Consider the following 22381-nt stretch of genomic DNA (forward strand, 5'->3'; position numbering starts at 1 on the left):
GCTGGCGCCAACGCAGCCATTGGACGCTGACCAGGGTGTTATGTCACCGATGGCCTCATCAGACCAGGCAACCTCAATTGGTGACTTTCGGTTCCTGAGAACCCACCACGATCAAGAAGGGCGGGGCTTGCTCGTTACCAGCCTCACAAAGGTTTGGCTGAATCATCATTTCCGTATCGATGCACTTCGATGTGCGCAACTATTTGTTCAATTACGCATTCTCGGGCAGATGCTGCGGCTGCGAAGCAGCCGCAGTAGATGCCCACGTTAGAATCAACTAGAGAGTTGGGCTGGTAGTGCTTTTAAGGATTAAAAACAAAACAACTTTGGGATTTACTCAATTATTATCCGTTATCATCGTCCATGAAACTATTCGTCGACCTGTGTACCCTCCCGGAGCAACGCTCCGGGTTGCCTACTACCTCTGTGCTGAAAATAATGCACCTTCAAAAAATATTTGCGCATGGCTCCGCCTCGTTTTTGATAACCGATATAGGATTTGCAGAGGTTTGATGAAGTGCCCTACAAAAGAAAAAGATCCAGGTCTGAAGTCTCAAATGCAGAGGGTAGTAGCGAGGGCTGGTGCTGGGGTATCAGCTGCGGTGGGGAGGGACGTTGCCCAGCACAACTAACCGGACGAGGTTGGGCAGCACGAAGCTGCGCAGTGAGCGCTGAAGAGGATCTCGGCAGCACACATCAGAGTGGTGGGGAGTTGGCCAGCATTGATCAGCGTGTCCTTGTGCATGTGCGTGAGCCGGTAGTTGTTGCGCCCTTCGTTGGTCATGATCTCCTTCATGACAAGTTGCAGCGTTAAGAATGTCTTGTTGAGAGTCTCTACCGTAGTCTCTGCAAACGCGAGCTCAACTTCCTTGATGAGATCCCCCGTGGTCCGTGGGCTGGTGTGAGACTGGAGAGACTGTATGCTGCAGAAGTAGCCGAGATCCAGGCAATTGAGATCTGGGCTTTGGGCAGGTTGGTTCTTGAGTCGGATATTCCATCCGTCGGCGCGTCCAGCAGCGAGCACTTCAGCGTCCTACTGTCGTGGATACCTACATTACACTCCAGCGTTGTGTAATGTAGGTTTCCACGACAGGCCAAAGCTCTATCTTGCCGTCCCAGTCGCCGCGTGGCAGCGCCACGGCGCACACGAACATCACCTTCTTGATGTGACGCTTGCTTTGAACGTACTGTACGGGAGCTTCTTCCAGGGGTGTGCCGTCCTTGCCCGTCAGCACGTACACACGCTAGCCGATCTTTTGACGTAGAACCACTTCTCGTCAATGTGGACTACGTCGAACATTGGGTCGAAATAGTACTGCCCGTCTCCGTTTAGCTTCACGTGGTTCACGGCGAACTTCAGGCGCGCCACCCTATGCGATGCCGTAAGCAGGGGACGTGTGTGCCTCAGGGCCCGCCTCATGTAGCCCTCCTTGATCAACTGTTGGACAAGATAGGAACTTGTATTCGACGCCTGTTGGATCGTGCGGTGGTTCTCACGCTCGTTGACGGGCATGGCTGACACATGCTCGCAGAGGACTGCTCGGTCTAGCTTCTTTCTGCCACGCACACTCTTTCTTGACTTGACAACTGCAGCGACGCGGTCGCCCATCGAACTAATCCCTCTCTCCCAAATGCGCGCGACGACGAAACGGCTTAAGTGAAAGTGTGCTGCAGTCTGGACAATGTCCCCAGGGCTCAGCACACCTCTGGTGCTGCGAAGGAGCAGCGTCTCTCAAACGGCTTGCCGTTCTTCATCGATTGCTTGCTTCATGGGCAGGAGAGTGCGTCTTGAACAGGAGGCTGCGTCTTGAGCGGGAGGCTGTAGATCTTCGAATGAGCACTAGAGGAAGTTGTGCGGTCCAGAAAAATGGGCGAGAGATTCGCAATTCAAACGATCGGATTTACAAGGGTATCGTTCTGAACAGGATGCAATCTGATTGGCTAGGTGCGTTGTTTTCCGCTCAGAGGTAGTATATTGAAGGGGTTCGATCGGGTAACTGTTATAAGGAATTCGCTTTGCTCTGCGTCCAACGCTCGCAACAAACACAGATATGATCGGTGAACTCAAAACAATCGACTTCAAATTTCCCTTCAAGCCAATTTGGCATCTACTTGTCTACTAAGAATGTGTTTATGGCTTGGAGAGCGCTGCTGCCGCGATTGAGGTAGCCACCTTGCCCTCCAGGAGAGACAAGTCGTCGGGTTGAGGAAGTGCGATCTAGAATTACATAACAAAAACCAAGTCAGCTATGGTGAACAAGGACAGCAAGAGTGGAGAAGATAACGTACATCAGCGGGCACTTCGTAGATGAAGGACTTTCCGTCGGCATCGCCCGTAATCACACTTCTTCCGTCGGCGCTCCATCGAACCTTGTTCAGAGACTTCTTGCTGATGTTCTCAGAAACAGCGGGCACCTCAACGTCCTTCAGGATGTTCCAGATACTGACGGTGCCGCTGCTGTCGGCAACCGCAAACAACGCGGGATGCACGGACGACCATCGCACATCGCTAATGTATTCGCTCGACGGCTCGAATGACAGAACTGGGGAGTCTGGGTGCTCGATACTCCATAGCTTGACCGTCGAGTCCAGCGAGCACGTAAGCAAAAGGCTGTCACGGTGCATCGGCAACAGCGGGTTGAAGTGCATCGCTGTGACTGGACCGAAATGAGAGCCTTCCTTCGAGACTGCGTCAACGATAACCTCGCGGACCAGCTCTCCAGTGCTGCTTCCGAGAAGGCTGCTCCTGTTCTTCTTGTCAGGATCACTGGAACTATCGTCGGCAGCTCCAGGTTTGTTCTTCTGCTGGTCGACCTTTGTCGAGTACAATTTACCGGCCTCCGTACCGATGAACAGCTCCTTGATTTCCTTGCCTAAAACCGCAAACGATGTCACCGATGCTTCCATCTTCTTGTCGGAGGTGTTGACAGAGGTGTAATTGGACACGATGGAGAGCGAAATGCGAAGGTCCAGCATATCCAGCGGCTTTTGCAGGTGGTCAATGTCCCACACGCATACGCGGCCATCCGTACTCGCTGAAATCAGGCTACAGAATAGACGAGTGTTAGTTTGCAAGTTGAAGTATGTAGGTCTCCGAAGCGATGCACTTACGTGTACGAGGTCTTCGTGCCGGCAACCGCCATGGCGTAGATCGGATGTGTGTGGCTGAATGCTGACAGCGCAGTCTTCTGAACTGGAGCGCTCTTCGCTCGGGTGTCCCAAATTACGATCTGTCCAGAGTACGTGCCGCCAATGATCATATGACGATCGAACGGGTTAAAGCAGGCGGCAGTAACCTGTGAATGGCAAGTAAACCGGTACTCTGGCCGGCCAGGCAGTGCCGTCGACCACAAGAGCACCACGCCTTCCGTGATTGACGCCACCTCGGTCAGTGCCGCAGTCGCGGAATTGCCCATCGTGTCCCATTGAGACGTCATCCCATCGTCCTTGTCTTCCTCCTCCAAGAAGTCGCGCGCAGTGTACGCCACGAGCGTGAGCTCCGGGTAGAACGGGGACACGTCCACATCCGTGACAGCGCGGTGCTTGGACCACTTCTCGTCCGCAAAGACGAGCTGCTGCTTGAGCGACTCGATGGCTTCCTCCACGACGCTGTCCTGCTCCACGTCCGCGCCGTAGTCGATCATAATATCGTACTTGCTGGACGTGTTCAGCACGCGCTCAATGACACGCGAGGCCTTGTTCAGGAACGCCTCCATGGCGTCGGACTGCATCAGTTGGGTCCTTTCCTCAGCGGACAATGCTGTTGCAGAGGTCTCGGTCCCGGCGGTGGACATTTCCGTGTCCACCGTCAAGTTGCGACTGCGCGGGGAGGACGGCGAGCCGCCCGTGGATCCGTCCACACTGCCTGGACGCCTCTGAGAATTGTCCCCCATGTCGTCCACCTCCATGTCCGTGGCGCCGTCGTCCTTGACGAAGATCTCGTGCTCCAGCGTGATGTCCGTCTCCGTGTGCTTGGTGTACGTCTCCACGAGCGTGGGCTGGATGTGCATCTCGGCCACGCTGGCCACGGTGGACAAGGAGGACAGTTTCTCCGCCAGCGACAGCGAGTTGGACACTGCGGCGTCCTCCGCGGCCTTGGCGTCGTCCTCGCCGGCCTTCTCCTCCTTCTCCCCGGACGTCTTCAGGATGTTCTGGATGAAGTCATCGAACTTGTTTTCCTGCTGGCCGATGGCCTGGTTCACGCTCTCGGACGCAGCCGACGACTCCTCCGCGGCCCTTTAATAAATGCCATAGCGTAGAGCCATCATCAGGGAGGGTTGACACAGAGGGACTATGAAGGGAGGGGGGGGGGGGGGACGCACCTGACGGCGGCCTTGCGCTTGCGGATCTCCTCGAGCTTCTTGCGCTTGGCCTCGAGCTCCGCCGCGTGCTTGGCGCGCACCGAATCCATCGGTGAGCTTCCCCTTTTGCTCGGATTCCTCAATACAAACACCAAGTGCGCCTGAGTTGGTGTGCATCACACGAGTATTCTACGCATCTGTACCATTATTGGGGTACACGTTGTTGTTGTGCGCAGGAAGATCGCTACACTTCGACAGTCTTAGATCAGACATCTCATGGCGGGGGCGTCAGCGCCAGCGGCGCTCACGGCGAGTGTGCTGCTCTGCTGCATGGCCACATCTGCGGTTACGACGCTGCTGATCCAGCTCTACCTTCACTCAACCTCGTCTCGCTCCACTTCAGCCTCTTCAGTCCAAAAATCGGCGTCAAAGTCTACGTCGGATAAGGGCTCCGAATCTGCTCAAGACGACGTATCTCCGCTTCCAGTGAACGGATCTGCGCGCAACCAGCAAGTTCTTGACCTCGGGGCGCTGGAGGACGCAGACGTGCCGGTTGCACTTCAGTTGGACGCGTACTTCTCCCCCGAGAGGCTCAAGGACTTCGACCACGCCCGACTCTTCGACGGCTGCAGCAACGTGCTGGCCGTGCTGGACGCCATCCACCCGTACCTCGTCAAGTTCTTCGCCAAAAACGCGTGGATGTCCTCGTTCGGGGCGGAGAACACGCAGATCACGACGCTGCAGAGCTCCACGAGGCTCGACAGCGACGGCCGCGCTCTGGCCGAGGAAGAGTCCGACTCGGAGGACAGCGACGACCCGCGCCCCAGTGTCCACGGGCGCTCGTCGTCGTACCCGCGCATCAAGACACGCTGGCGGCTGCCAGAGTGGCTCGACCCCAACGAGACGGCGGAGATCGTCATCTACCCAGGGGTCCGGACTCAGACTTTCGCCCCGCAGAAGATCATCAACCTGGAGGAGGAGGGACAGGGGAGGCCCATGAGACGCCCGTCCACCGAGAGCACGGGGTCAGCAAGGCGACAGTCGTACGGCTGGTCCAGGTCCGCGGTGACACAGGAGGAAGAGGAGGAAGTGGAGAAGAGGAAGCTCATTGTGCTGCCAGACGCCCACGTGCTGGGGGGAACCTTCGATCTGTCGGAAGGGTCGATTCACATTGGCAAGCACGTTCGGATTGAACCGGATGTGTATATTAAGGGACCGGCGATCATTGGTGCGAGGACTACGCTGAGGAGCGGCACGTACATTCGAGGGGATGTGATCGTGGGACGGAATGTCGTGCTCAGAGGGGAAGTGAAGAACTCGGTGATTCTAGACGACGCGGAGCTGTGCCATCCAGGGTACTGCGGAGACAGCGTGTGCGGGTTCAAGAGCCATTTCGGCAACCAAGTGACGACAGCGAACTTGAGTTTGTTCTCGGGGTCCAACTTGACGATTGACGTGGACGGCGTCACTTACGATACGGGCAGAAGGAAGGCGGGTGTCATCCTTGGGGACGGCAGTCAGCTCGGCTGCTCGTCCGTCACGGATCCGTGCACCTTAATTCAGCAGAACACGGTTGTGTACCCTCTCACGCGTCTGCGCAAGGGCGTCTACGGATCATCACTTCTCGTCAAGAACAAGCCGATGGAGAAGGGAGTGCTGGAGATCGTTCCGATACGACCGTCCGAGCAGAATTAAACTGATAACATGAAGCAGCTTGAGCGAATAGCAACGTGTCAATCTGTTGTGGTCAAAGTCGGCGGCTGTCTTTCAGTCTTTTAGACTGATGTTCTGAACGATGAAAGAGGGGTACAGATTCCTGGAGCATACAGACACAGTTTTCAGACAGTTCACTTTCCGATCTTCGCCTCAAGTCCAAGCAGCTCTACACTCCGAATCGTCCGTCATCCATGGGTAACATTTCCAGTTGCTACAAGGCCAAGAAGGAGGACGTCGTCAAAGCGCCTACGAACAATGCCGACGATGCGAGCACCAAGAGCTACGAAGAAGCGATCGATACCCCCAGAGCCGCTGAAAATACCCAGGAGAGGCCTTCCATCCCAACTCCTAGTGGTGCCAGCCTACCGCCGGTGACTGAAAGCAGCCACTAATCTTTCAGCTTGAGTATCCACGCCTAGCTTCATCAGGAGATAGCGCAACAAATTGGAAGACACTCGTTCCGTGCTAAAATAATGCTCCCCTGCTCAATACGTGGTTGTTTTTAGAGCAGTCTGGCGGTGGATTGCTTCGCCGTGTAGTACGCGTTCATCTTGCGTGCAAATGGTGCAGTTCTACTCGATAGGATGGAAAGTAGCTCAAGGGCCCACGACAGAGACATCGCTGGCGTTAAAACAAGGCACGGAAGGAAGCTGGTGGCAGTGGAGACAGCGTCGATTCTCTGCGATCGGCTGGAAATACGTTGTGTTCATGGTTCTCATCTTCTCGCTTTCGAGTGCGTGGAGTGTGCTCCTCATCGTCCTGAACCTCGAGCCCAGCAAAAGTGCAAACTTTATTTTACACACGGAGAGCTTGGACCATGGACACTTCTGGCAGTCGCACAAGGCAGCGTTATCGATCCAGGCCACGACGGTGGCTCTACTGCTTGTGGTTACTGCGGTGTACTGGTATCTTTTGTACTTGCTACTAGTCCGACCTCCATCCCGTCGAATTCGCCCGGGAGTAGCCAAGAGCAAAACACAGCAAATTCCTACGGAAGCCAAGAAAGGAGAGCAGAAAAAATCATGTCAGCAGGTGGGTCGAGCTGTTGCAAAATTCTATCGCAACGTAGTATCGACCGACGGCAAATATCGTAAGGAATGGGTAAGGAAACAGTTTTGTGAGGCTTTGTATGAATTGGCAGCTACGCTGATGCTTACAGGTTGTATGGTTTACAGCAAGTGCTCATGGAGGTACCAGAAATCGTGTTCCAAATACTCACGCTGCGAGAATACATGGCTCAAGGCCTCGAACCATCGCTACTCTATTGCTACGCTTCGCTGATGGCTTTCAACGCACTTGTCGCCTTCTACGGCATCCAGTTCCGGTGGAATGAGCCCACAGTTCATCATATTTTGAAGGACTCCATGTGAGGACCATTTTGATGTGTTTTTGCAGTACACACCGCCGTCTAACTCTGACACTATGCCTATGTTCAGCGTCGATGTGGTGTTTGCCGTCTTCTTCCCGGGCCTCGTCCTCTTCTACTCGCTCTCGGTGTTTCAAGAGGATCTCAAGACTGTGAAGATCCGCCAGACATTCTTCCCCCCGCGCATGTTCGAGCGCAAGGCCCGCAACTACGTCAACGCCAAAGAGCTGAACATGTTCGGCACAGATTTCGAGAGCCTCTTGGTTCGCAGTAGCTGGGATATTTTCCTCAAGCTCAGCTTCAGCCTACTTGCGTGCTTTCGATGGGGTCGGATCACGAGTCTCCTTATCAAACGTGAGCTCAAAAATCCCCAAGCTGGGAGCTCCACATCCACGCGCAAGCTTCGGAGCGAAAAGACTGTGGCGCCTCTGAAAGTCCCGGGCAAGAAAAGAAAAATGCTGCGGCTTGGGCTTCGAATGATGGTTGGATTCTTCTTCGTGGTCTTTGGTGTCGGGTGCATCGTGTACACTGTCGTCGCGGTGAATGTATCGGGCAATGCCTGTTCGCCATATCCGGAGTGCGTTCAATTTGCGTATCAATGGGTCCCTGGGGCGTCGAACGATGCGTGTGGGTGTCTTGCCTACGTCGATCGCGAATTAGCACCGACAGAGTCAGAGGAGCTGGTCGACGTGACGCAGACTTTTGCGGTGTTGGCGTCAGCGGGAAACTTGCAGACTGTGCAACTGGTTAACCGCAAGATCAGCGGATCACTTCCCGATACGCTTCAATCCTGCCGAGGCCTTCGAAATTTGTACGCGATTTTTCGTATGTTGGTATCGTTGCCGTTCTGGATATTCATTCTGTGTTCTACAGGGTCTTGATTCACACCGGAGTGGAAATAATTCCTTCCTGGGCGTCTTCATCTTTTTCCAAGCTGGAATATCTGTAAGTTTTATTGACATTTTTGAGCAAAGTGGTGATGATTGTTCTGACTATTGTTTCGTGTGTTAGCCATATCGAAGGATCTGCAAGTGCCACCAACCTTATGGAACTGCCCAGCGACTTATTCACGTCGATGAGCCGTCTCCATACTATCCACCTCTCATATCACGCTGCGTTACCGGAGCTTCCGGCTATGGACGGACTCGACGCTCTCGAATGTATTTACCTCGGATTCCTGGATTCCATCACCGAGCTGCCTTCGTTTGGAGATCTCCCGTCTATCAAAGTTATGGCGCTCGAAGGCCTCCCACAAGTTCGAATACTGCCGAACATTGAGCTGTATGCAGATACGCTTAACATGGTGTTTGTTCAGGATATGCCTGCGTGCTGCAGTGGGTTTCTGAGCCAGGGTGACTGCAACACGAGCTTCCCAAGTTGCTGCACTGACGATGAAAGCTCGTTGCCATCAACTTGTCTCGCGATGCCTGATGAGAGCAAATTTCTGGCCACAAATGCTACACTCGCCTTTCTCCATGAATTTGCAGCCAACGTATCGAACTTCTGCGATGCAGCCCAGGCGACGTGTCCGACCGCTGTGAAGACCTTCGCGCTCGCAGAAGTAGACACATGTACCGGTGTGCTCTACACCGAGTGCATGTCCGAGTCTGAAGGTCCGGGAATTTGCTTCAATGAAGACATGGGGTATGTCAAGTGCATTCATTCACAAGAGCTCATTGATATGCGGAAGGCTGAAATCGCAGCCGGGTGTTCGTGTGACGAGATCGCAGAAGCGTGGCTCGGATGCACATGACGAAACGAGAAGCGATATTTCAAACGAATTGAAAGTATATTCTAGCAACACGGCGCCATAACATTACTCGGACACCGTCAGTCACACCAGCAATCACCACAGTCACTGCAGTCAGGAGCATCATGACACTCGAGGTCGCATTCTCCACAGTGGTCTCCACAGTAGTCTCCACAGTCGTGCCCAGAAGCAACAGCATCGGGAGTTTGCTGATCATCTAGATCGTAAAGCCACATGCGATCCATCCAGACGTCGTCGCAGGAGTCGTACATCTTAAGCCCTCGATCTCGTCGCTTATTGCGATTGTTGTTTGCAGCTTGAGCGTCTCGAGTGTCTTGCTCGTCGCTGTCTGTATCCTCCTGATCGCCTTCTGTCGGTGGATCCTCATTACGGAAAACCCGATCATCTCCTTTTTCTGGACTATCGTCTTTGTGGCACCACGCGTTCCCCATGACAAAGTAAAAATGGGTCGCTGTATGCACGTGGACCGACTGTGGTTGTTTGAGACTTAAGTCACACGATGTGGAGGCGTCATTTTTGATGGACCAGGGTCACACAAATACAGCACAAAATGAAAAAAAAATGACGTTGTCCAACGCATTAGCGTTAGATCAGAGTCTACGCGACGTCTTCTCCCTCCGCGCGGCAATCCCTGTGGTGAGTAGCTTCATCCTGGCGATGACTAAACTAGATTTACATGACCGGCCTGACCGGATTTGTGGGGGGGGGTTGTGGCGTTGCAGCTCAACGCGTATCTTGCGCCCGTGCAGATCGACGGCGACCACCCAGGCTTCATCTTTGACTGGCAAATGGACAACGTGAGCATGTTTGTGACTGCTGCGAACACTATGACCCCGGGTCCAGGGGCTCCGTGGTTGAGGACGAAATCTCCGCATATGACTGTGAGCTCGTTCATCGCCGATTTCTTCGACACCCTCGCTCCGCTGCGGATTTGTGTTGCTGGCGCCGAATAGTTCGCAGCAGTTTATGGCCGTTCTGGCGATGACAGTACCCTGCAGGTTGACGAGTTCCTTCAGAGGGGTCTGCAGGCAGCGCTGCCGGTGGTTGACGGCGTCGAGCGCCACCTCGCCGTAACCTACTGCCTAGCGGAGAAGAGATCGCAGCGATCGATTCCGAACGGCCTCCCACCAGCTCACTACAACGCGCGCCCACTATGTCAGCTTTTCATCTGATGCGGGGGGTTCTTCGTGGTTTGAGACGCAAATTGCAGGCGTCAAAGCATTGGCCGTGCTGGGTGCCGGTTGTTTAACGATCATGTGTGCATGGGGAGGCCGGGAATCATGTTGAAGTGGATCGAATTGAATTTGTTATGGCTTAACATGGATGAATATCACGCTACACTTTAAGCTGACGAGGTGGAGATGTGCACGTAGTACGGCTCGGACTGGAACTCCTCTGAGCAGTACGGGAATGTGGCTGAGTCTGTGTCCGGATTGAATAGGTTCTTACCGGCGTAGATCATGACGTACACGCCGAGGATCGCGCTAACAACGATGATCACCAAGGAGGTGACGCGCTCGTAGGTCGGGAGCTTGTTCCAGAAGATCTTGAGGTAGAACATCATCGGTAGAACGAGACTACCGACAGTGACGGCCGAGGCGCCGGTGAAGTCGACGAGGTCGAGGAACTTGTCGCGCAGGAAAATGGCGGCAACCACCAGCCCCGCCATGATGCAGAGTCGAAGACCCATATACCGGACCATGTTAAGCTTGCCGCGGTACTCGGCCGACTCGTCCTCGTAGTTTTGTACTACCTGTAGAGCGCTGTCCCTCGCAGACACGTAGTTGTATTCAACGTCCGAAGTCATCGGCGATGCAGCAGCGATCGAGGAGAGCTTGGCTCGGATCTCGACGCCGCCCTGCTCCTGGTCTATGGTGGGCTTGTCCTTGTGCATTCCGAGGAAGAACCGCTCGGCCATGAAGAAGGCCGGCATCACGATGGTCGAGAAGGCGATCACAATGTGCATGTGCATGAAGAGGTAGGCCATGATGACAGCGCCGCGGTTCGGGATGAAGCCGAGAGCAGACGTCGCGAACGGGTCCGAGGTGTTGACGGCCGAGAAGAGCAGGTTACCCGAGAGCTGGCAGCCTCCGGCAGCGTAACCGGCAATGGCGATGGCTAGGAAGAAGACGAGGCCAATACCCAGGCTGACGGTGATTATGCGCGGCATACGCTCGGGCTGCGAATGCTGGCGCTGCAGATCGGGGATCACAACAGCAGCAGCGAAGGCCAGCGCGAGGTTGCCGAAGGTGGTCAGCACTTGGTGGAGCGAGATGTCGGGCGTCGGGATGGACGGGTGGCCGCGCATTTCCCACTCGAGGATGCTCACACCAATGACGTCGGCGACCAGCGTGCCCAAACACCCGGCCAGAGCAGCGGATGAAGCCTCTTTCAAGGTCGGGATCATACACACGGGGATGACCGTGACAGCCATAAAGACCATCCAGAAGATCTGACTGAACGAGTCCGGGAACAGCACGTCAAGGAGCATGCTCCCGAGCACCAGGAAGGCGCAGGGCAGCAGTAGACACACGAGCAGCTGCGAGATCATGACGGCGTAGCGGCCGGGGGTGCCGAACACCCAGGCGCCGACATCCGTGAACGTCTTGACGGAAGGAGGAGCAGCCAGGATGACCTTGGACAGCGCGATGGTGGCGTAGATGTTCACGAACGCCATAACCAACAGCGCAATAGGGCCCGGCGCGCGCGTAGTTGGACGGCATGGACAGCGACCCGATGCCGCAGAAGCAGCAGAAGATGTTGAAGCTGATCTTGGCATCTTCGAGCGTGTAGAACGGCGAGCGGCGTGCGGGCGTTGCGGTCATCGTTGCTGGGTGCGGGAGGCGGCCACATGAATTGTGAGCGGCCAAGTAGTGGGCTCCAGGAGCGGCAAGTGGAGCAGACAGTCAAGATCGATCACCTGGTCGTGGCGTTTGAAATTGCAGTGTTTGCGAGTCAAGACGGCACGTACGCATGTACATGTACGCTAACGAGATACGGTCGGCAGCTTGAAGCATCTCCAGCGGTCAGGCGTTTTGCAGTGCGTTAATCCACGGCAGCCTGTCAGAGGTTTGAACTTCAAGCACGAGACTTCAGACCTTGCGTTAAACAAAAACAGGAAATTAGGCAAGTAACGTTAGGCTTGTTTGATTTGAAAAGAAAAAAAAACTTTGTCATTGTTTGCAGTTGTTGTAAACTTTTAGCTTATATTATTATTATTATTGCCAGAGGTGACAACAACCATGATCTTCGCGTGATTACCGAACGCTGTTTTCTGCTACGCCGGTACGTTCAGAGACTTAATTTAGCAAGAAAACTTCACCAGAATCGATAGATTTTGAGTGTGCTTGTTGAAGTTGAAGCCATGCATTCAAATCCCCACACGGAAAGCATACATATCCAGCGATTAAGCATACATATTCATTAGTTATTTGGTTATATGGTTTTCATTTTGTATAATTTACCTACGGATGAGACGCTGTGGCAAGCGCGTATCAACCGTAGCATCGCTTTTTAACATCCGTAAGTAGGGGCAGGGTTGAACCAACATTTTTGTTTAACATACATTCGACTCGAGATTGATCCATAGCAGTGTTCTACATGTAGCACGAAAGCATACAGTAATAGCTTTTCATGAAAGCCTCAGTTAAGGCATTAGCCCCTCCCACTCCTGTAAAAGCATTTCCCATTGAGAGCGTCGAAAGTATGAGTCTGAAGTGGTGCCTTCTTCAGATATGTTATCATCGACGCGGCGAGTTGGAGATGCTTTCGGAAGCATCCCTCAATTTCAAGGCGTCTTGGTCGCCTGCTCGTCTCAACATCGTGTTTCGAGAGTGCTTTGTGGATAAACCAGCGAGAGTTTGGCTCTCAACGTGTTGTTTGGAGGGTCGTTGCGATTTGAGGATGTGTGTGCAACTTCAATGAAGACCACCGGATCGGATCCGGTGGTACATTGTACGCTTCTGACCAGATCCCATTTGAGAAAGCAACAACTCCGGTGTACGACTGGTGCCTGCAATGCACTGTACGCTAGTGCTATTTTAATGGAGTACGACGTGAGGTCGATACAAAGGGTCAGTGTAGCACGCACCTGCTCAGTTTATCCACAAAATATCTGAATCACTGAGGCATCATACCACGTGCTCGGTCACGTTTCCCCGATGGCATCATCTCAGCGCATCGAGCTACATCAAATAACAAGCGAGAAATCTAAGCTATTTAACATCAGAAATTAAGTCCGACTTTAGTGCTTTCCTTTATGCTTCAATAGCATCAAACTACTGGTAGCGGCTGTCCTTTGAATCAGCGATCCTACAGGTTGACCTACGATATGATTCCCCAAACGTTTCGTATTCGACTTGCTTTGGTAAATGCCCTGCATCAAAGGGGTCGTCCTTATTTTCGAGTACATTTCGCGGACTTTCGAGTAAAGAGTAATATACTCGGACTTTCGAGTACATATACCTCTTTTGAACTCGTGCGTTGCAGTGGTGGCCAAAAATGTATTGCAGGTATTGGCATTGACCAATACTTATTGCAATGCCATACTGCAAGCTTGCAAGCTATTGCAATACATATTGCAGAGCGCTGCGGAATTGCAATTCTTACTGCAGTCTCAAGCCAACCGAATAAACTCTTCAAACCCTAGTACTTTTCACTTAGAAGCAGGCAAGACTGTCAATGTCAAGATAATAATATTCTCAAAACTCAGTTCCGACGGCATATGTGCTATCGGCGACCTCAACGACGACAGAGTAGTATGGTTATAGTATTGCAGTAATTATTGCAAGAACGACCAGTATTGCAGTTATTATTGCTGGCTGCCTTGGTACTGACAGATCGCTTTACCTCCAATGCCTTCCCGTACATTTTTGGCCATCTCTGGTGCGTTGCGTTAGCTTCCACCTACTGACTCCGCTCTAAGAACGTTGAATGTCGGTATGACATTCACGAACGTAAATAACGTGCTACTAGCCCTTTAGGGCAACTTATCTGATGTTTTCTGCTGGATAACGCTTAAATTCTCAATTAGCTTCCCTACATCCACATAAGTGGTTCGATGCGTTGCTTCCCCAGATACATTCCTGCTGTGTCTTCCTTCGGTCTCATCCAGGGTGGCAATGCCGGACGCGGCGCCTTTCCTAAGCCACCAATAAGGTTTATGTGAAATTACTCGGAAGTCAGTGAAGTGTACTCGCAATTAAGTAGCACCCGCATCAAACATACCTCCCAAGTCTGCAGCAGCTCGGCCCTCAGCCTCAGGCTGCAGGTATTCGGGTATTCGACGATCATTGACCACTTCAAAGCTTGTGAGAGGCTGCGTTGCTGGATTTTGTTGTCCGCGCGCGGACTCGACAGTAGAATCACTGATGTATCGAGGTAGTAAACAAAAAGCAAGTACCAATCGAGCATTGAAGTTGGTATGTCGTCGTCCGAATTTAAAGACAACATAACACACGAAAATAAATATATACGAATTTAAGAACCTAATTTAGGCTTGTGTAACTGAACCAACAAATCAGCAACATTACAACTTCAACCTGCAATAGTCGATGGTTGACTCATGAACGAAAAATCTGTACCACGACAGTTTGATCGGGCACTTACTAATGCACAAGCAGCTAAGAAATGCCAAAGACGGCGGTGCGAAGGGAGGAGAGTGACAAATCCTGTGTATCATTAAAATACTTCAGCGTCCTCGAGCTTGCCACCTGCTCTTATCCTCTCTATCGATAGTTGTCATTGCCTGTCAACCCCAGCTCAAATAAAACTTCCTCCTTTGCGAGTATATGCAGCTAATAACAACGGCCAGGACAACACCAAAACTCCAAGCAACCACTTGTCAACCTTCCGTGCGCCGACCAACCAGAACATTCGTCAACACTCCACGATAATGGTGGCGCCGGCTTCGTACGACGAGCTCAACTCTTCAAGCGACAAACAGCAAACGGAATCGCACGCTGATAATTTCATCGGCTTTGATCGCACTGCTCCTCCTCGCGACGTATGCGACGGTCAATATCATCCCCATCCCCGATCGGAGCAGTCTCGACGACTTCACTTTCACGGCGCAGGAAACGGGCGGATCGGCGGGTGGGATGACTGTGGGGGCTGCCACTTCCAACTCGACTAGCCGCTCCAGCATGAACTCCGTCAACATCGACATGGGGTGTCCAGAGTTCCAAGCGGCGTTCGACAGCGCTACACCAGGCAGCAGCACGCCATTCCGGTCCTTCACGCTCATCAAAGGCTCGGGTTACGCCTACGTGGCCGTGCACCTGAGCAAACTGTGGCTTCCTCCTGGTACCTCTATGGTGCTTCGCGCAGTGGAGGGCTTCGACGCCCCCGACCGACTGCTCAATCTCTCCAACACTTTTCCTAGTGGTCGGGTCTTCAGCAACATCCTCGCGCCCCCAGTCCTTGCGAAGGAGTTCACGATCGAGTTTTACCGGGATGAAGGCAGCCCCAACATTTCTGAGACTGACGGCGATTTCATCGCTGAGACCTTCAGTGTGACGGACACCGACACCAAGTGCTTCGGCTTCGTGGTGGACTCGTACTACTACGTCATCATGGACAACACGCACCCGATCTCGTCCACGGCTGCGCCAGCGACAACTCGAAGGAGGTCATTTGCTACTACGCCGACCCGGCAACTCGTACGGCTTACTTGGCCTCTCGATCGGTGGCGAGGCTGCTCATACCCAAGGGCCCCGGAGCTTTGGCGGGTTGCACGGGCTGGCTGCTGGGCAACCAGGGCCACATCATGACCAACTACCACTGCGTGGCCACGGACGCGGAAGCGAGCGTCACCACTGTGGAGTTCATGGCGGAGGCGGAAGTATGCAGCGACAGCATTTCGTGCACCTCGTGGGGGGCTTGCCCAGGTGTCCCCGTCGCGTTAAGTGTGGAGCTCGTTCACGCCGACGAAGCGCTCGACTACGCGCTGCTCAAGTTGCCGTCGGACGGGGCGGAGATCGCCCAAACGTACGGCTACCTGCGGCTAAAATCTCGAGCTGGGGTGGTCGGGGAGCAGCTCTACATCCCGCAGCACCCGTTGTATGAAGGCAAACGCATCGCACTGGTAGACGACTTCACGAATCACGTGGCATTGCTCAGCCTCAGCTCCAGCTCGTGCGGAGGCGTGGGCTATTCCTACAGCGGTGACACGCAGAGTGGATCTTCGGGATCGCCGGTGCTTTCGTTCTCGGACCACGGCGTTGTGGCACTGCACCACTGCGGCGAAATGTGTGGGAACACCTGCATCCCTGCTGTCAGCATCGTCGCTGATCTGAAGGCGAATGGGATCGATATCGCCGCGTTCGACGGGGTGGACGATGGATCAAACCCCGTCGCCAATGCCCAGCGATTCCCAGAGTACACACCTCCAGCACCGGAGGAGGAGCTGCCACTCAAACCGCGTTTGTCGTTGGATGGGGCCATTATCCTCGCATCTGGGTCGGTTACTATTGATACCGTGGAGTTCACTCTGACGAGCGACACCAACGTGGCCATCGACGTGCTATCTGTTGAGATTGCAGACAACGACACGTACTACGACCTCAATGGCGACTGCCACGCCGGGTACCTGGATTCGATGCTTTTCCTCTTCTCCAGCGACGACTCGACGCCGCTCTTCACCGTGGACGACTCCGACGTGGATGAAGGTACCGACGACGGCTCCGTCAGCTATCGAGACCCGTACAAGCTTACGTACTTGAAGAAGGGGTCGTACACGCTGGTCATAGCTCCGACTGGATCGAGTGAGGAGGACGCGCGCGCTGGGAAAACCAAAGCAGACTACCCGCCCGAGTTGTACACCGAGGCTCTTACGGCTCCTACAGACTGGAGATTTCGAGCGCGATTGGGGACAACCCGTTTCGGTTTACGAAGCTACCGGCCGCCGTAGCTATTGACAGGTCGTTGTGTCGCAAGTCGGTCGATGCGATCTGTTCCAGCTTGGGGCATCGGAAAGGTTAGCTGCATTCGTTATAAACCTCGGTACAATCCTTTGGTGTATTTATTCGGTCTACCTTGTCCCACTACTGCAATGTCCACGTGCTTCAAGGCCCGTGGAAAGTCGGGTTATCGTTGAACGCCACGCGATTTCCAGCAGGACGCTCAGCTCCGTTAGCCTTGGGACGATTTAGCACCTTGCCAGGTTTCAGCTTTTTCAACTTCGTCGCCGTGCGCTGGTAGTTGTTCAAGTACTCCAGCAGTAGCTTCTCGAGGTCCGGGTTGTAGTCCAGGTACAATCGTTACCGATGGGCTGCTTGTGCGAGTCCCAGTTCTTAAACGTTTTGAGCTTGAACGCCTCGTCGCCCATCATTTTGGACAGCTTCGCCATGTCGAAGTCGTGCCTTCCGAGGAATTTGTTGATGAGCCCTTGACCCGCGCGCTCCTCGCCATCGCCTTCGTTACCGGGAGTGATCGCCGTATGACGTCGCAGAAAGTTGCGCTTATTGACATCTCCCTCGTCCGTCGTCGACTTTGCGCCGTCCGACTCGCTCCCGCCGTGACTACCGACACTGCGTCGCATCTTGCGAGGAACGAGATCAAAACAACAAGTAGGACGAAGTGCAGCCGCATAGTGCGCAGTTAAGTTGGGTTGCGTTGTGTGTGTGTGTGTGCGTCTTGGGGTGGGAATTGCGAAGTGAAATTCCCGCTCCTCCCTCCGTGTTTTCGGCAAAGGAAAGTGTTTGCTATTTCGCTCGACTCGTAATCCACTACGATACCGACAAAGTGTAATCCAGACCGCACCTTATGGATATGTAGGAGCTGCCTCTACTGCCTACAAATTCATGACGCACAATTGCATGACGCCAGATCGCACCGCCACTCCACACTCGAGAAGCCGATCGATAACAAAAGTCAAAGAATCGTGGTGTTGCATCTTGGCAAACTTTGGGTGTTGTGTGTCACCTCCATAGTACATCAAGGCTTTGCCCGAATACGAATCGAAACCAAGACCCGCCTCAGATAGTCACTTTCATCACGCGCGAGTCACGATCTTTCTGTCAGTCGTCGATCATTTTCTTCATTTGTCCACTCCACAACCTTCTCCGGCGCCAGGATCATCCATGGGAAACGTCATCAGTTGCCGCAAGACCAAAACGCTCGAGCCGTCGACAACCTGCGAGTCTAACCAATCTGCAACACCAAACGGAGCTAACACAGACGGGGGAGATCCACCAGCAAGCAACGACGAAAACCCGACAGAAAGAGAAAACCAGCCGTCCGCCCGCAGCGCTAAGGCTTTCCTCACGGACTGCACGCCGCTATTGAGCTCCGCCGGTGTGGGTCGTGGCGGTGGCGGAAATTACGGTGATCGTCGCTGAAATTGGAGTTGTCGCGCTGGAATGTCAGTGCCGGTGAAGTTTATGCAGGCGACCGATACGAAAAAAAATCGTTTTTGAAGACTTTGACTTGCCTTGCTAAGTGGAAATACGTTCGAGGCTAAAAATGCCTACAAGGGTTTGTTTTTAGAGAAGGTTGACAGTCTTGCTCTTGGCACAGGTACATTCACTAGGGACAGATACTTCGACTAGTCTCGCGGCATCGCGTCGAATGGTGCAGCTCTTCCCAAAGCAATGGCGAGTTACCCAAGCACCCACGACACGAACTGCAAAGGACACCTCGAAAAGAGGCCCTGAACTCGCGAACTCCAGTCATGAATCATGGTGGCAATGGCGACGACGGCGTTTCTCCGTCGTCGGGTGGGGATACGTAGGCCTTATGGTGCTGATTTTTTCGCTTTCGAGTGCGTGGAGCTTGCTCCTGATCATCCTGAACCTTGAACCTAGTAAGAGCGCGAACTTCATTCTGCAGACGGAAAGCCTGGACCATGGTCACTTCTGGCAATCTCGTCAGGCCGCTTCATCGATTCAAGTCGCAACTACCAGTATTTTGCTCGTCGTGGTAGGCGTGTATTGGTTTCTGCTGTATTTGCTGCTTCTGAAGCCCCCGTCTCGCCGCGTTCATTCCGAAGAACCCAAGCCGAAGCAGCGGAAGTTTGTGCTCCGAAGGATCCCAACGGTGGAGAAAATAGTGAAGAAGCAGGAGAACTTGATGCAGCGCCCCACGTTACTAATTGTTAGGCGGGTGCTTCGAGCGGGAGTTATGGTCTACCGCAGCGTCGTGTCGACCGACGGCAAATATCGGAAATTTTGGGTACGCAGCAATTCCCTAGTGCCGATATTCACTGCGAATTGTTGAAGACTAACCCAAATGTTGTGCGCTTCAACCTTCAGAATGTACTGATGGAGGTTCCTGAAGTGGTTTTGCAGATACTGTCGCTGCGAGAGCACATGAATCAAGGGCTAGATCCATCGCTGCTCTATTGTTACGCCTCGCTGATGGCGTTGAACGCGCTCGTCGCATTTTATCACGTTCAGTTCACATTTTGAAGGACTCCATGTGCGATTACTAAAAATGTTTTTTCTGGGGCGAGCACACGGACAGAGACTCACAAATTCTACTGCTTTCCCTGCAGAGTTGACGCGGTATTTGCCGTCTTCTTCCCAGCTCTCATCCTATCCTACGCCCTCTTCGTATTTCACGACGACCTCAAGGCTGTGAAGATCCGCCAGAAATTCTTCCCTCCCCGCATATTTGAGCGTAAAGCCCGCAACTATGTCAGCCCCAAGGAGTTGAACATGTTCAGCACAGACTTCGAAAGTCTTTTAGTGCGCAGTGCGTGGGACGTCTTCCTAAAGTTGAGCTTCAGCTTACTCGCGTGCTTCCGGTGGGGTAAAATTACGATGCTCCTTCTACAAAGAGAGCAGCAGACAGCAGTTGGAGCAGCATGGAAGAAGGGTCCGTGTTCAACAGCAAAATCCTCGAGAAGCTGCAAGGCGGTGGTGCCTCTCGGGGGTTCAGTCAAACCAAAGATTGACCCGTCCAAGACCCGTAGACTTCGGACGATTGTCGGCATTTTTTTCGTTGTCTTGGTGTGGGGTGCGTCGTGTACACCGCCATCGCTGTGCACTTATCCCAGTCCTCGTGCTCGTCGTACCCACAGTGCGTTCAATTCTCTTTTCTGTGGACTCCGGGATCATCGAATTCCGGTTGCAAATGCCTAGCGTACGTCGATCGCGACTTGGCGCCAGCGGATTCCGACAATCTAACGGACGTAACGCAGACGCTGGCAGAACTGGCGGCTGCCGGCAGCCTCCAAACCGTGCAGCTCGTGAATCGGAAGATCAACGGATCGATCCCCGACGAGCTCCAAACGTGTCAAGGACTTCGAAACCTGTGCGTTTTACTTGCAATGACAACTTGCTCATTGTTGCTGCGAACAGTACCAACAATTTGTTTATGCTATGCTATAGAGTGCTCATTCACACTGGAGTCGAAGAATTTCCGTCGTGGTCGGCAACATCGTTTACCAAGATGGAGTACTTGTATGTTGCCACTACGACCTTAAACGTGCTTGTTATTTGAACTAACTCTTCTATTGCTAATGGTTTGCCCAGTCACATCGAGGGAGACACGAGCGACACCAACCTCATCAAGCTTCCGACGGATCTTTTCACCTCGATGACAAATCTGCACACGGTCCACCTCTCCTACCACTCGAACCTGCAAACACTCCCTTCTCTAATCGGGCTTCAAACCCTCGAGAGCGTCTACTTTGGGTATTTGGATAACATCAAGGAAATCCCGTCGACGGAAGATCTACCAGCCTTGCAAGTCATGGCGTTGGAGGGGCTTCCGCTGGTTCGGTCGCTTCCGGACGTCGCTCAGTTCGAGGGCACACTGGAAATGGTGTTTGCGCAAGATGTGCCTGCCTGTTGTAGTGGGTTTCTGAGCGAGGGCGACTGCAATACGACGTTCCCAAGTTACCGCGGGTTGGACGACAGTCAGGACGGTAATAGTAGAAACGGTAGCGGACACGACTCGTTATCACGAAGCTGTCTCGACTTGCCGGAGGACGAATCTCTTCTCCCAACTGACGCAACACTTGCCATTTTGAACCAGTTCGAGACCAATAGCTCCAACTTCTGCGATGCTGCCCAAGCAACGTGTCCGACTGCGGTCTTGGCTGGCAAACGCAAAGATGACGACATCTGCAGGGGCGTGTTGTATCGCCAGTGCTCGTCGGAGTCGGAAGGTACCGGGATTTGTTTCAACGAAGAGATGGGGATGGTCGAGTGCACCTACTCGCAAGCGACGATCAATATGCGCAAGGAGGAGATCGCAGCTGGCTGCAGCTGTGACGAGGTCGAGGAGCAATGGCTCGGTTGTGAATGAGAGCGAGATATCGCGTTCGGCCTGAAGACCTACCAACACTACTCACCGAAGTTAATATAAATTATTTATTTTGCTATCTTTCATGGTCATTTATTCATATATTCATGTTGCTTGAAATTTACATGTGCAGTAGTACATCGAGGCCTGACTAACCATGATGCGCTGTATTCCCCAGCGTGGCCTCCTCGATAGTGGTGCCCCCCCCCCCCGAATTTTTCCCCCTGTTAGTCTCGAGTCGAGACGCTCGACTTGACCAACTTTCATTGTTCAATGGGTCTCCCGTGAAGCACAAAATCCCAATGAACCGCGGATGCTGCTAGCATGGAAATGGAGGCTATGAGCAGAGTGAGATTCGAGTTGATTCCGACGATAGCTCTCCCAGTTCGGGCCTTGCGCGAACGGAGCCGATGTTCAACTGGGGTCGCACTGTACCGGCAACTTCAATCTGCACGGTGGCCATTCCAGACCAGATCACCCCGTCCTGCAAGTTGCAGGACGGGGTGATCTAAGCCAACAACCTCCACGGTGGAGTCTTCCACGGTTGGCCGCCACCCTGCCGCCGGCGGTTTGCACATCGTCTCGAAGCAGCATCCAAAGCATCCTTCCTCTCTCTTCTCTCTCTCGACAGTAGGGGGTCGACTGCAGCAAGAAACTCACCGAGACTGGTGATCATGTTGGCGACGGTGTCCTACCACTTGGTGGAGTATCCGTCCCAGTTGCTGGCGCAGCGGATTTCCCGCAAACTGGCAAGTCTCACGCTCGCAGAGCACGAAAAGGTTGCCGACTCCTCCGAAGAAGCGGACTCGGCCAACTCTTCCGAGGGTCTGCTACAGAGCAAAGTTGCAACCGCGTCAGCCTAAATGAGAGATCCTGGTTGCATTTCAAGAAGTACACACAATACAAGCGTAGTCTGGGCTGTAGTTCCCCTTTGAAGTGAATATTCTACTTGAACTCACACACCGAAAGCCATTTTGG

At 53.4% G+C, this 22381-nt stretch overlaps 9 protein-coding genes across 9 annotated transcripts; 5 read left to right on the top strand and 4 right to left on the bottom strand.

The window, feature by feature from the left end:
• Window positions 1–2247: 2247 nt before the first annotated feature.
• Window positions 2248–3794, bottom strand: PHYSODRAFT_534103 (hypothetical protein; the record flags this gene model as incomplete). Its single annotated transcript, XM_009540722.1, has 5 exons — window positions 2248–2687; window positions 2775–2910; window positions 2947–3046; window positions 3112–3383; window positions 3489–3794. The coding sequence occupies 5 exons, from the start codon at window positions 3792–3794 to the stop codon at window positions 2248–2250; spliced, it is 1254 nt and encodes a 417-aa protein (XP_009539017.1).
• A 783-nt stretch (window positions 3795–4577) lies between these two features.
• Window positions 4578–5996, top strand: PHYSODRAFT_320125 (hypothetical protein; the record flags this gene model as incomplete). The annotated part of the gene is made up of 1 exon (XM_009540723.1): window positions 4578–5996. One exon carries the CDS (start codon window positions 4578–4580, stop codon window positions 5994–5996), a length of 1419 nt encoding a protein of 472 aa, XP_009539018.1.
• A 212-nt stretch (window positions 5997–6208) lies between these two features.
• Window positions 6209–9136, top strand: PHYSODRAFT_307748 (hypothetical protein; the record flags this gene model as incomplete). The annotated part of the gene is made up of 7 exons (XM_009540724.1): window positions 6209–6388; window positions 6588–7049; window positions 7087–7118; window positions 7177–7383; window positions 7454–8194; window positions 8257–8328; window positions 8395–9136. 7 exons carry the CDS (start codon window positions 6209–6211, stop codon window positions 9134–9136), a joined length of 2436 nt encoding a protein of 811 aa, XP_009539019.1.
• A 77-nt stretch (window positions 9137–9213) lies between these two features.
• Window positions 9214–9585, bottom strand: PHYSODRAFT_307749 (hypothetical protein; the record flags this gene model as incomplete). Its single annotated transcript, XM_009540725.1, has 1 exon — window positions 9214–9585. The coding sequence occupies one exon, from the start codon at window positions 9583–9585 to the stop codon at window positions 9214–9216; it is 372 nt and encodes a 123-aa protein (XP_009539020.1).
• A 130-nt stretch (window positions 9586–9715) lies between these two features.
• PHYSODRAFT_320126 (hypothetical protein) lies at window positions 9716–10326 on the top strand (the record flags this gene model as incomplete). Its single annotated transcript, XM_009540726.1, has 3 exons — window positions 9716–9790; window positions 9877–10035; window positions 10153–10326. The coding sequence occupies 3 exons, from the start codon at window positions 9716–9718 to the stop codon at window positions 10324–10326; spliced, it is 408 nt and encodes a 135-aa protein (XP_009539021.1).
• Window positions 10327–10496: 170 nt separating this feature from the next.
• PHYSODRAFT_533633 (hypothetical protein) lies at window positions 10497–11645 on the bottom strand (the record flags this gene model as incomplete). Its single annotated transcript, XM_009540727.1, has 2 exons — window positions 10497–10907; window positions 11007–11645. The coding sequence occupies 2 exons, from the start codon at window positions 11643–11645 to the stop codon at window positions 10497–10499; spliced, it is 1050 nt and encodes a 349-aa protein (XP_009539022.1).
• A 3402-nt stretch (window positions 11646–15047) lies between these two features.
• Window positions 15048–17134, top strand: PHYSODRAFT_320127 (hypothetical protein; the record flags this gene model as incomplete). Its single annotated transcript, XM_009540728.1, has 4 exons — window positions 15048–15064; window positions 15099–15720; window positions 15780–16969; window positions 16999–17134. 4 exons carry the CDS (start codon window positions 15048–15050, stop codon window positions 17132–17134), a joined length of 1965 nt encoding a protein of 654 aa, XP_009539023.1.
• A 223-nt stretch (window positions 17135–17357) lies between these two features.
• PHYSODRAFT_289234 (hypothetical protein) lies at window positions 17358–17693 on the bottom strand (the record flags this gene model as incomplete). The annotated part of the gene is made up of 1 exon (XM_009540729.1): window positions 17358–17693. One exon carries the CDS (start codon window positions 17691–17693, stop codon window positions 17358–17360), a length of 336 nt encoding a protein of 111 aa, XP_009539024.1.
• A 1948-nt stretch (window positions 17694–19641) lies between these two features.
• Window positions 19642–21406, top strand: PHYSODRAFT_533616 (hypothetical protein; the record flags this gene model as incomplete). Its single annotated transcript, XM_009540730.1, has 4 exons — window positions 19642–19947; window positions 20067–20407; window positions 20485–20556; window positions 20629–21406. Coding segments are annotated over 4 exons (1497 nt in total), but the record flags the coding sequence as incomplete, so codon positions are not given.
• Window positions 21407–22381: the final 975 nt, after the last annotated feature.

This window comes from Phytophthora sojae, assembly GCF_000149755.1.
Source record: "Phytophthora sojae unplaced genomic scaffold PHYSOscaffold_16, whole genome shotgun sequence".
Lineage (NCBI taxonomy): Eukaryota > Oomycota > Peronosporomycetes > Peronosporales > Peronosporaceae > Phytophthora > Phytophthora sojae.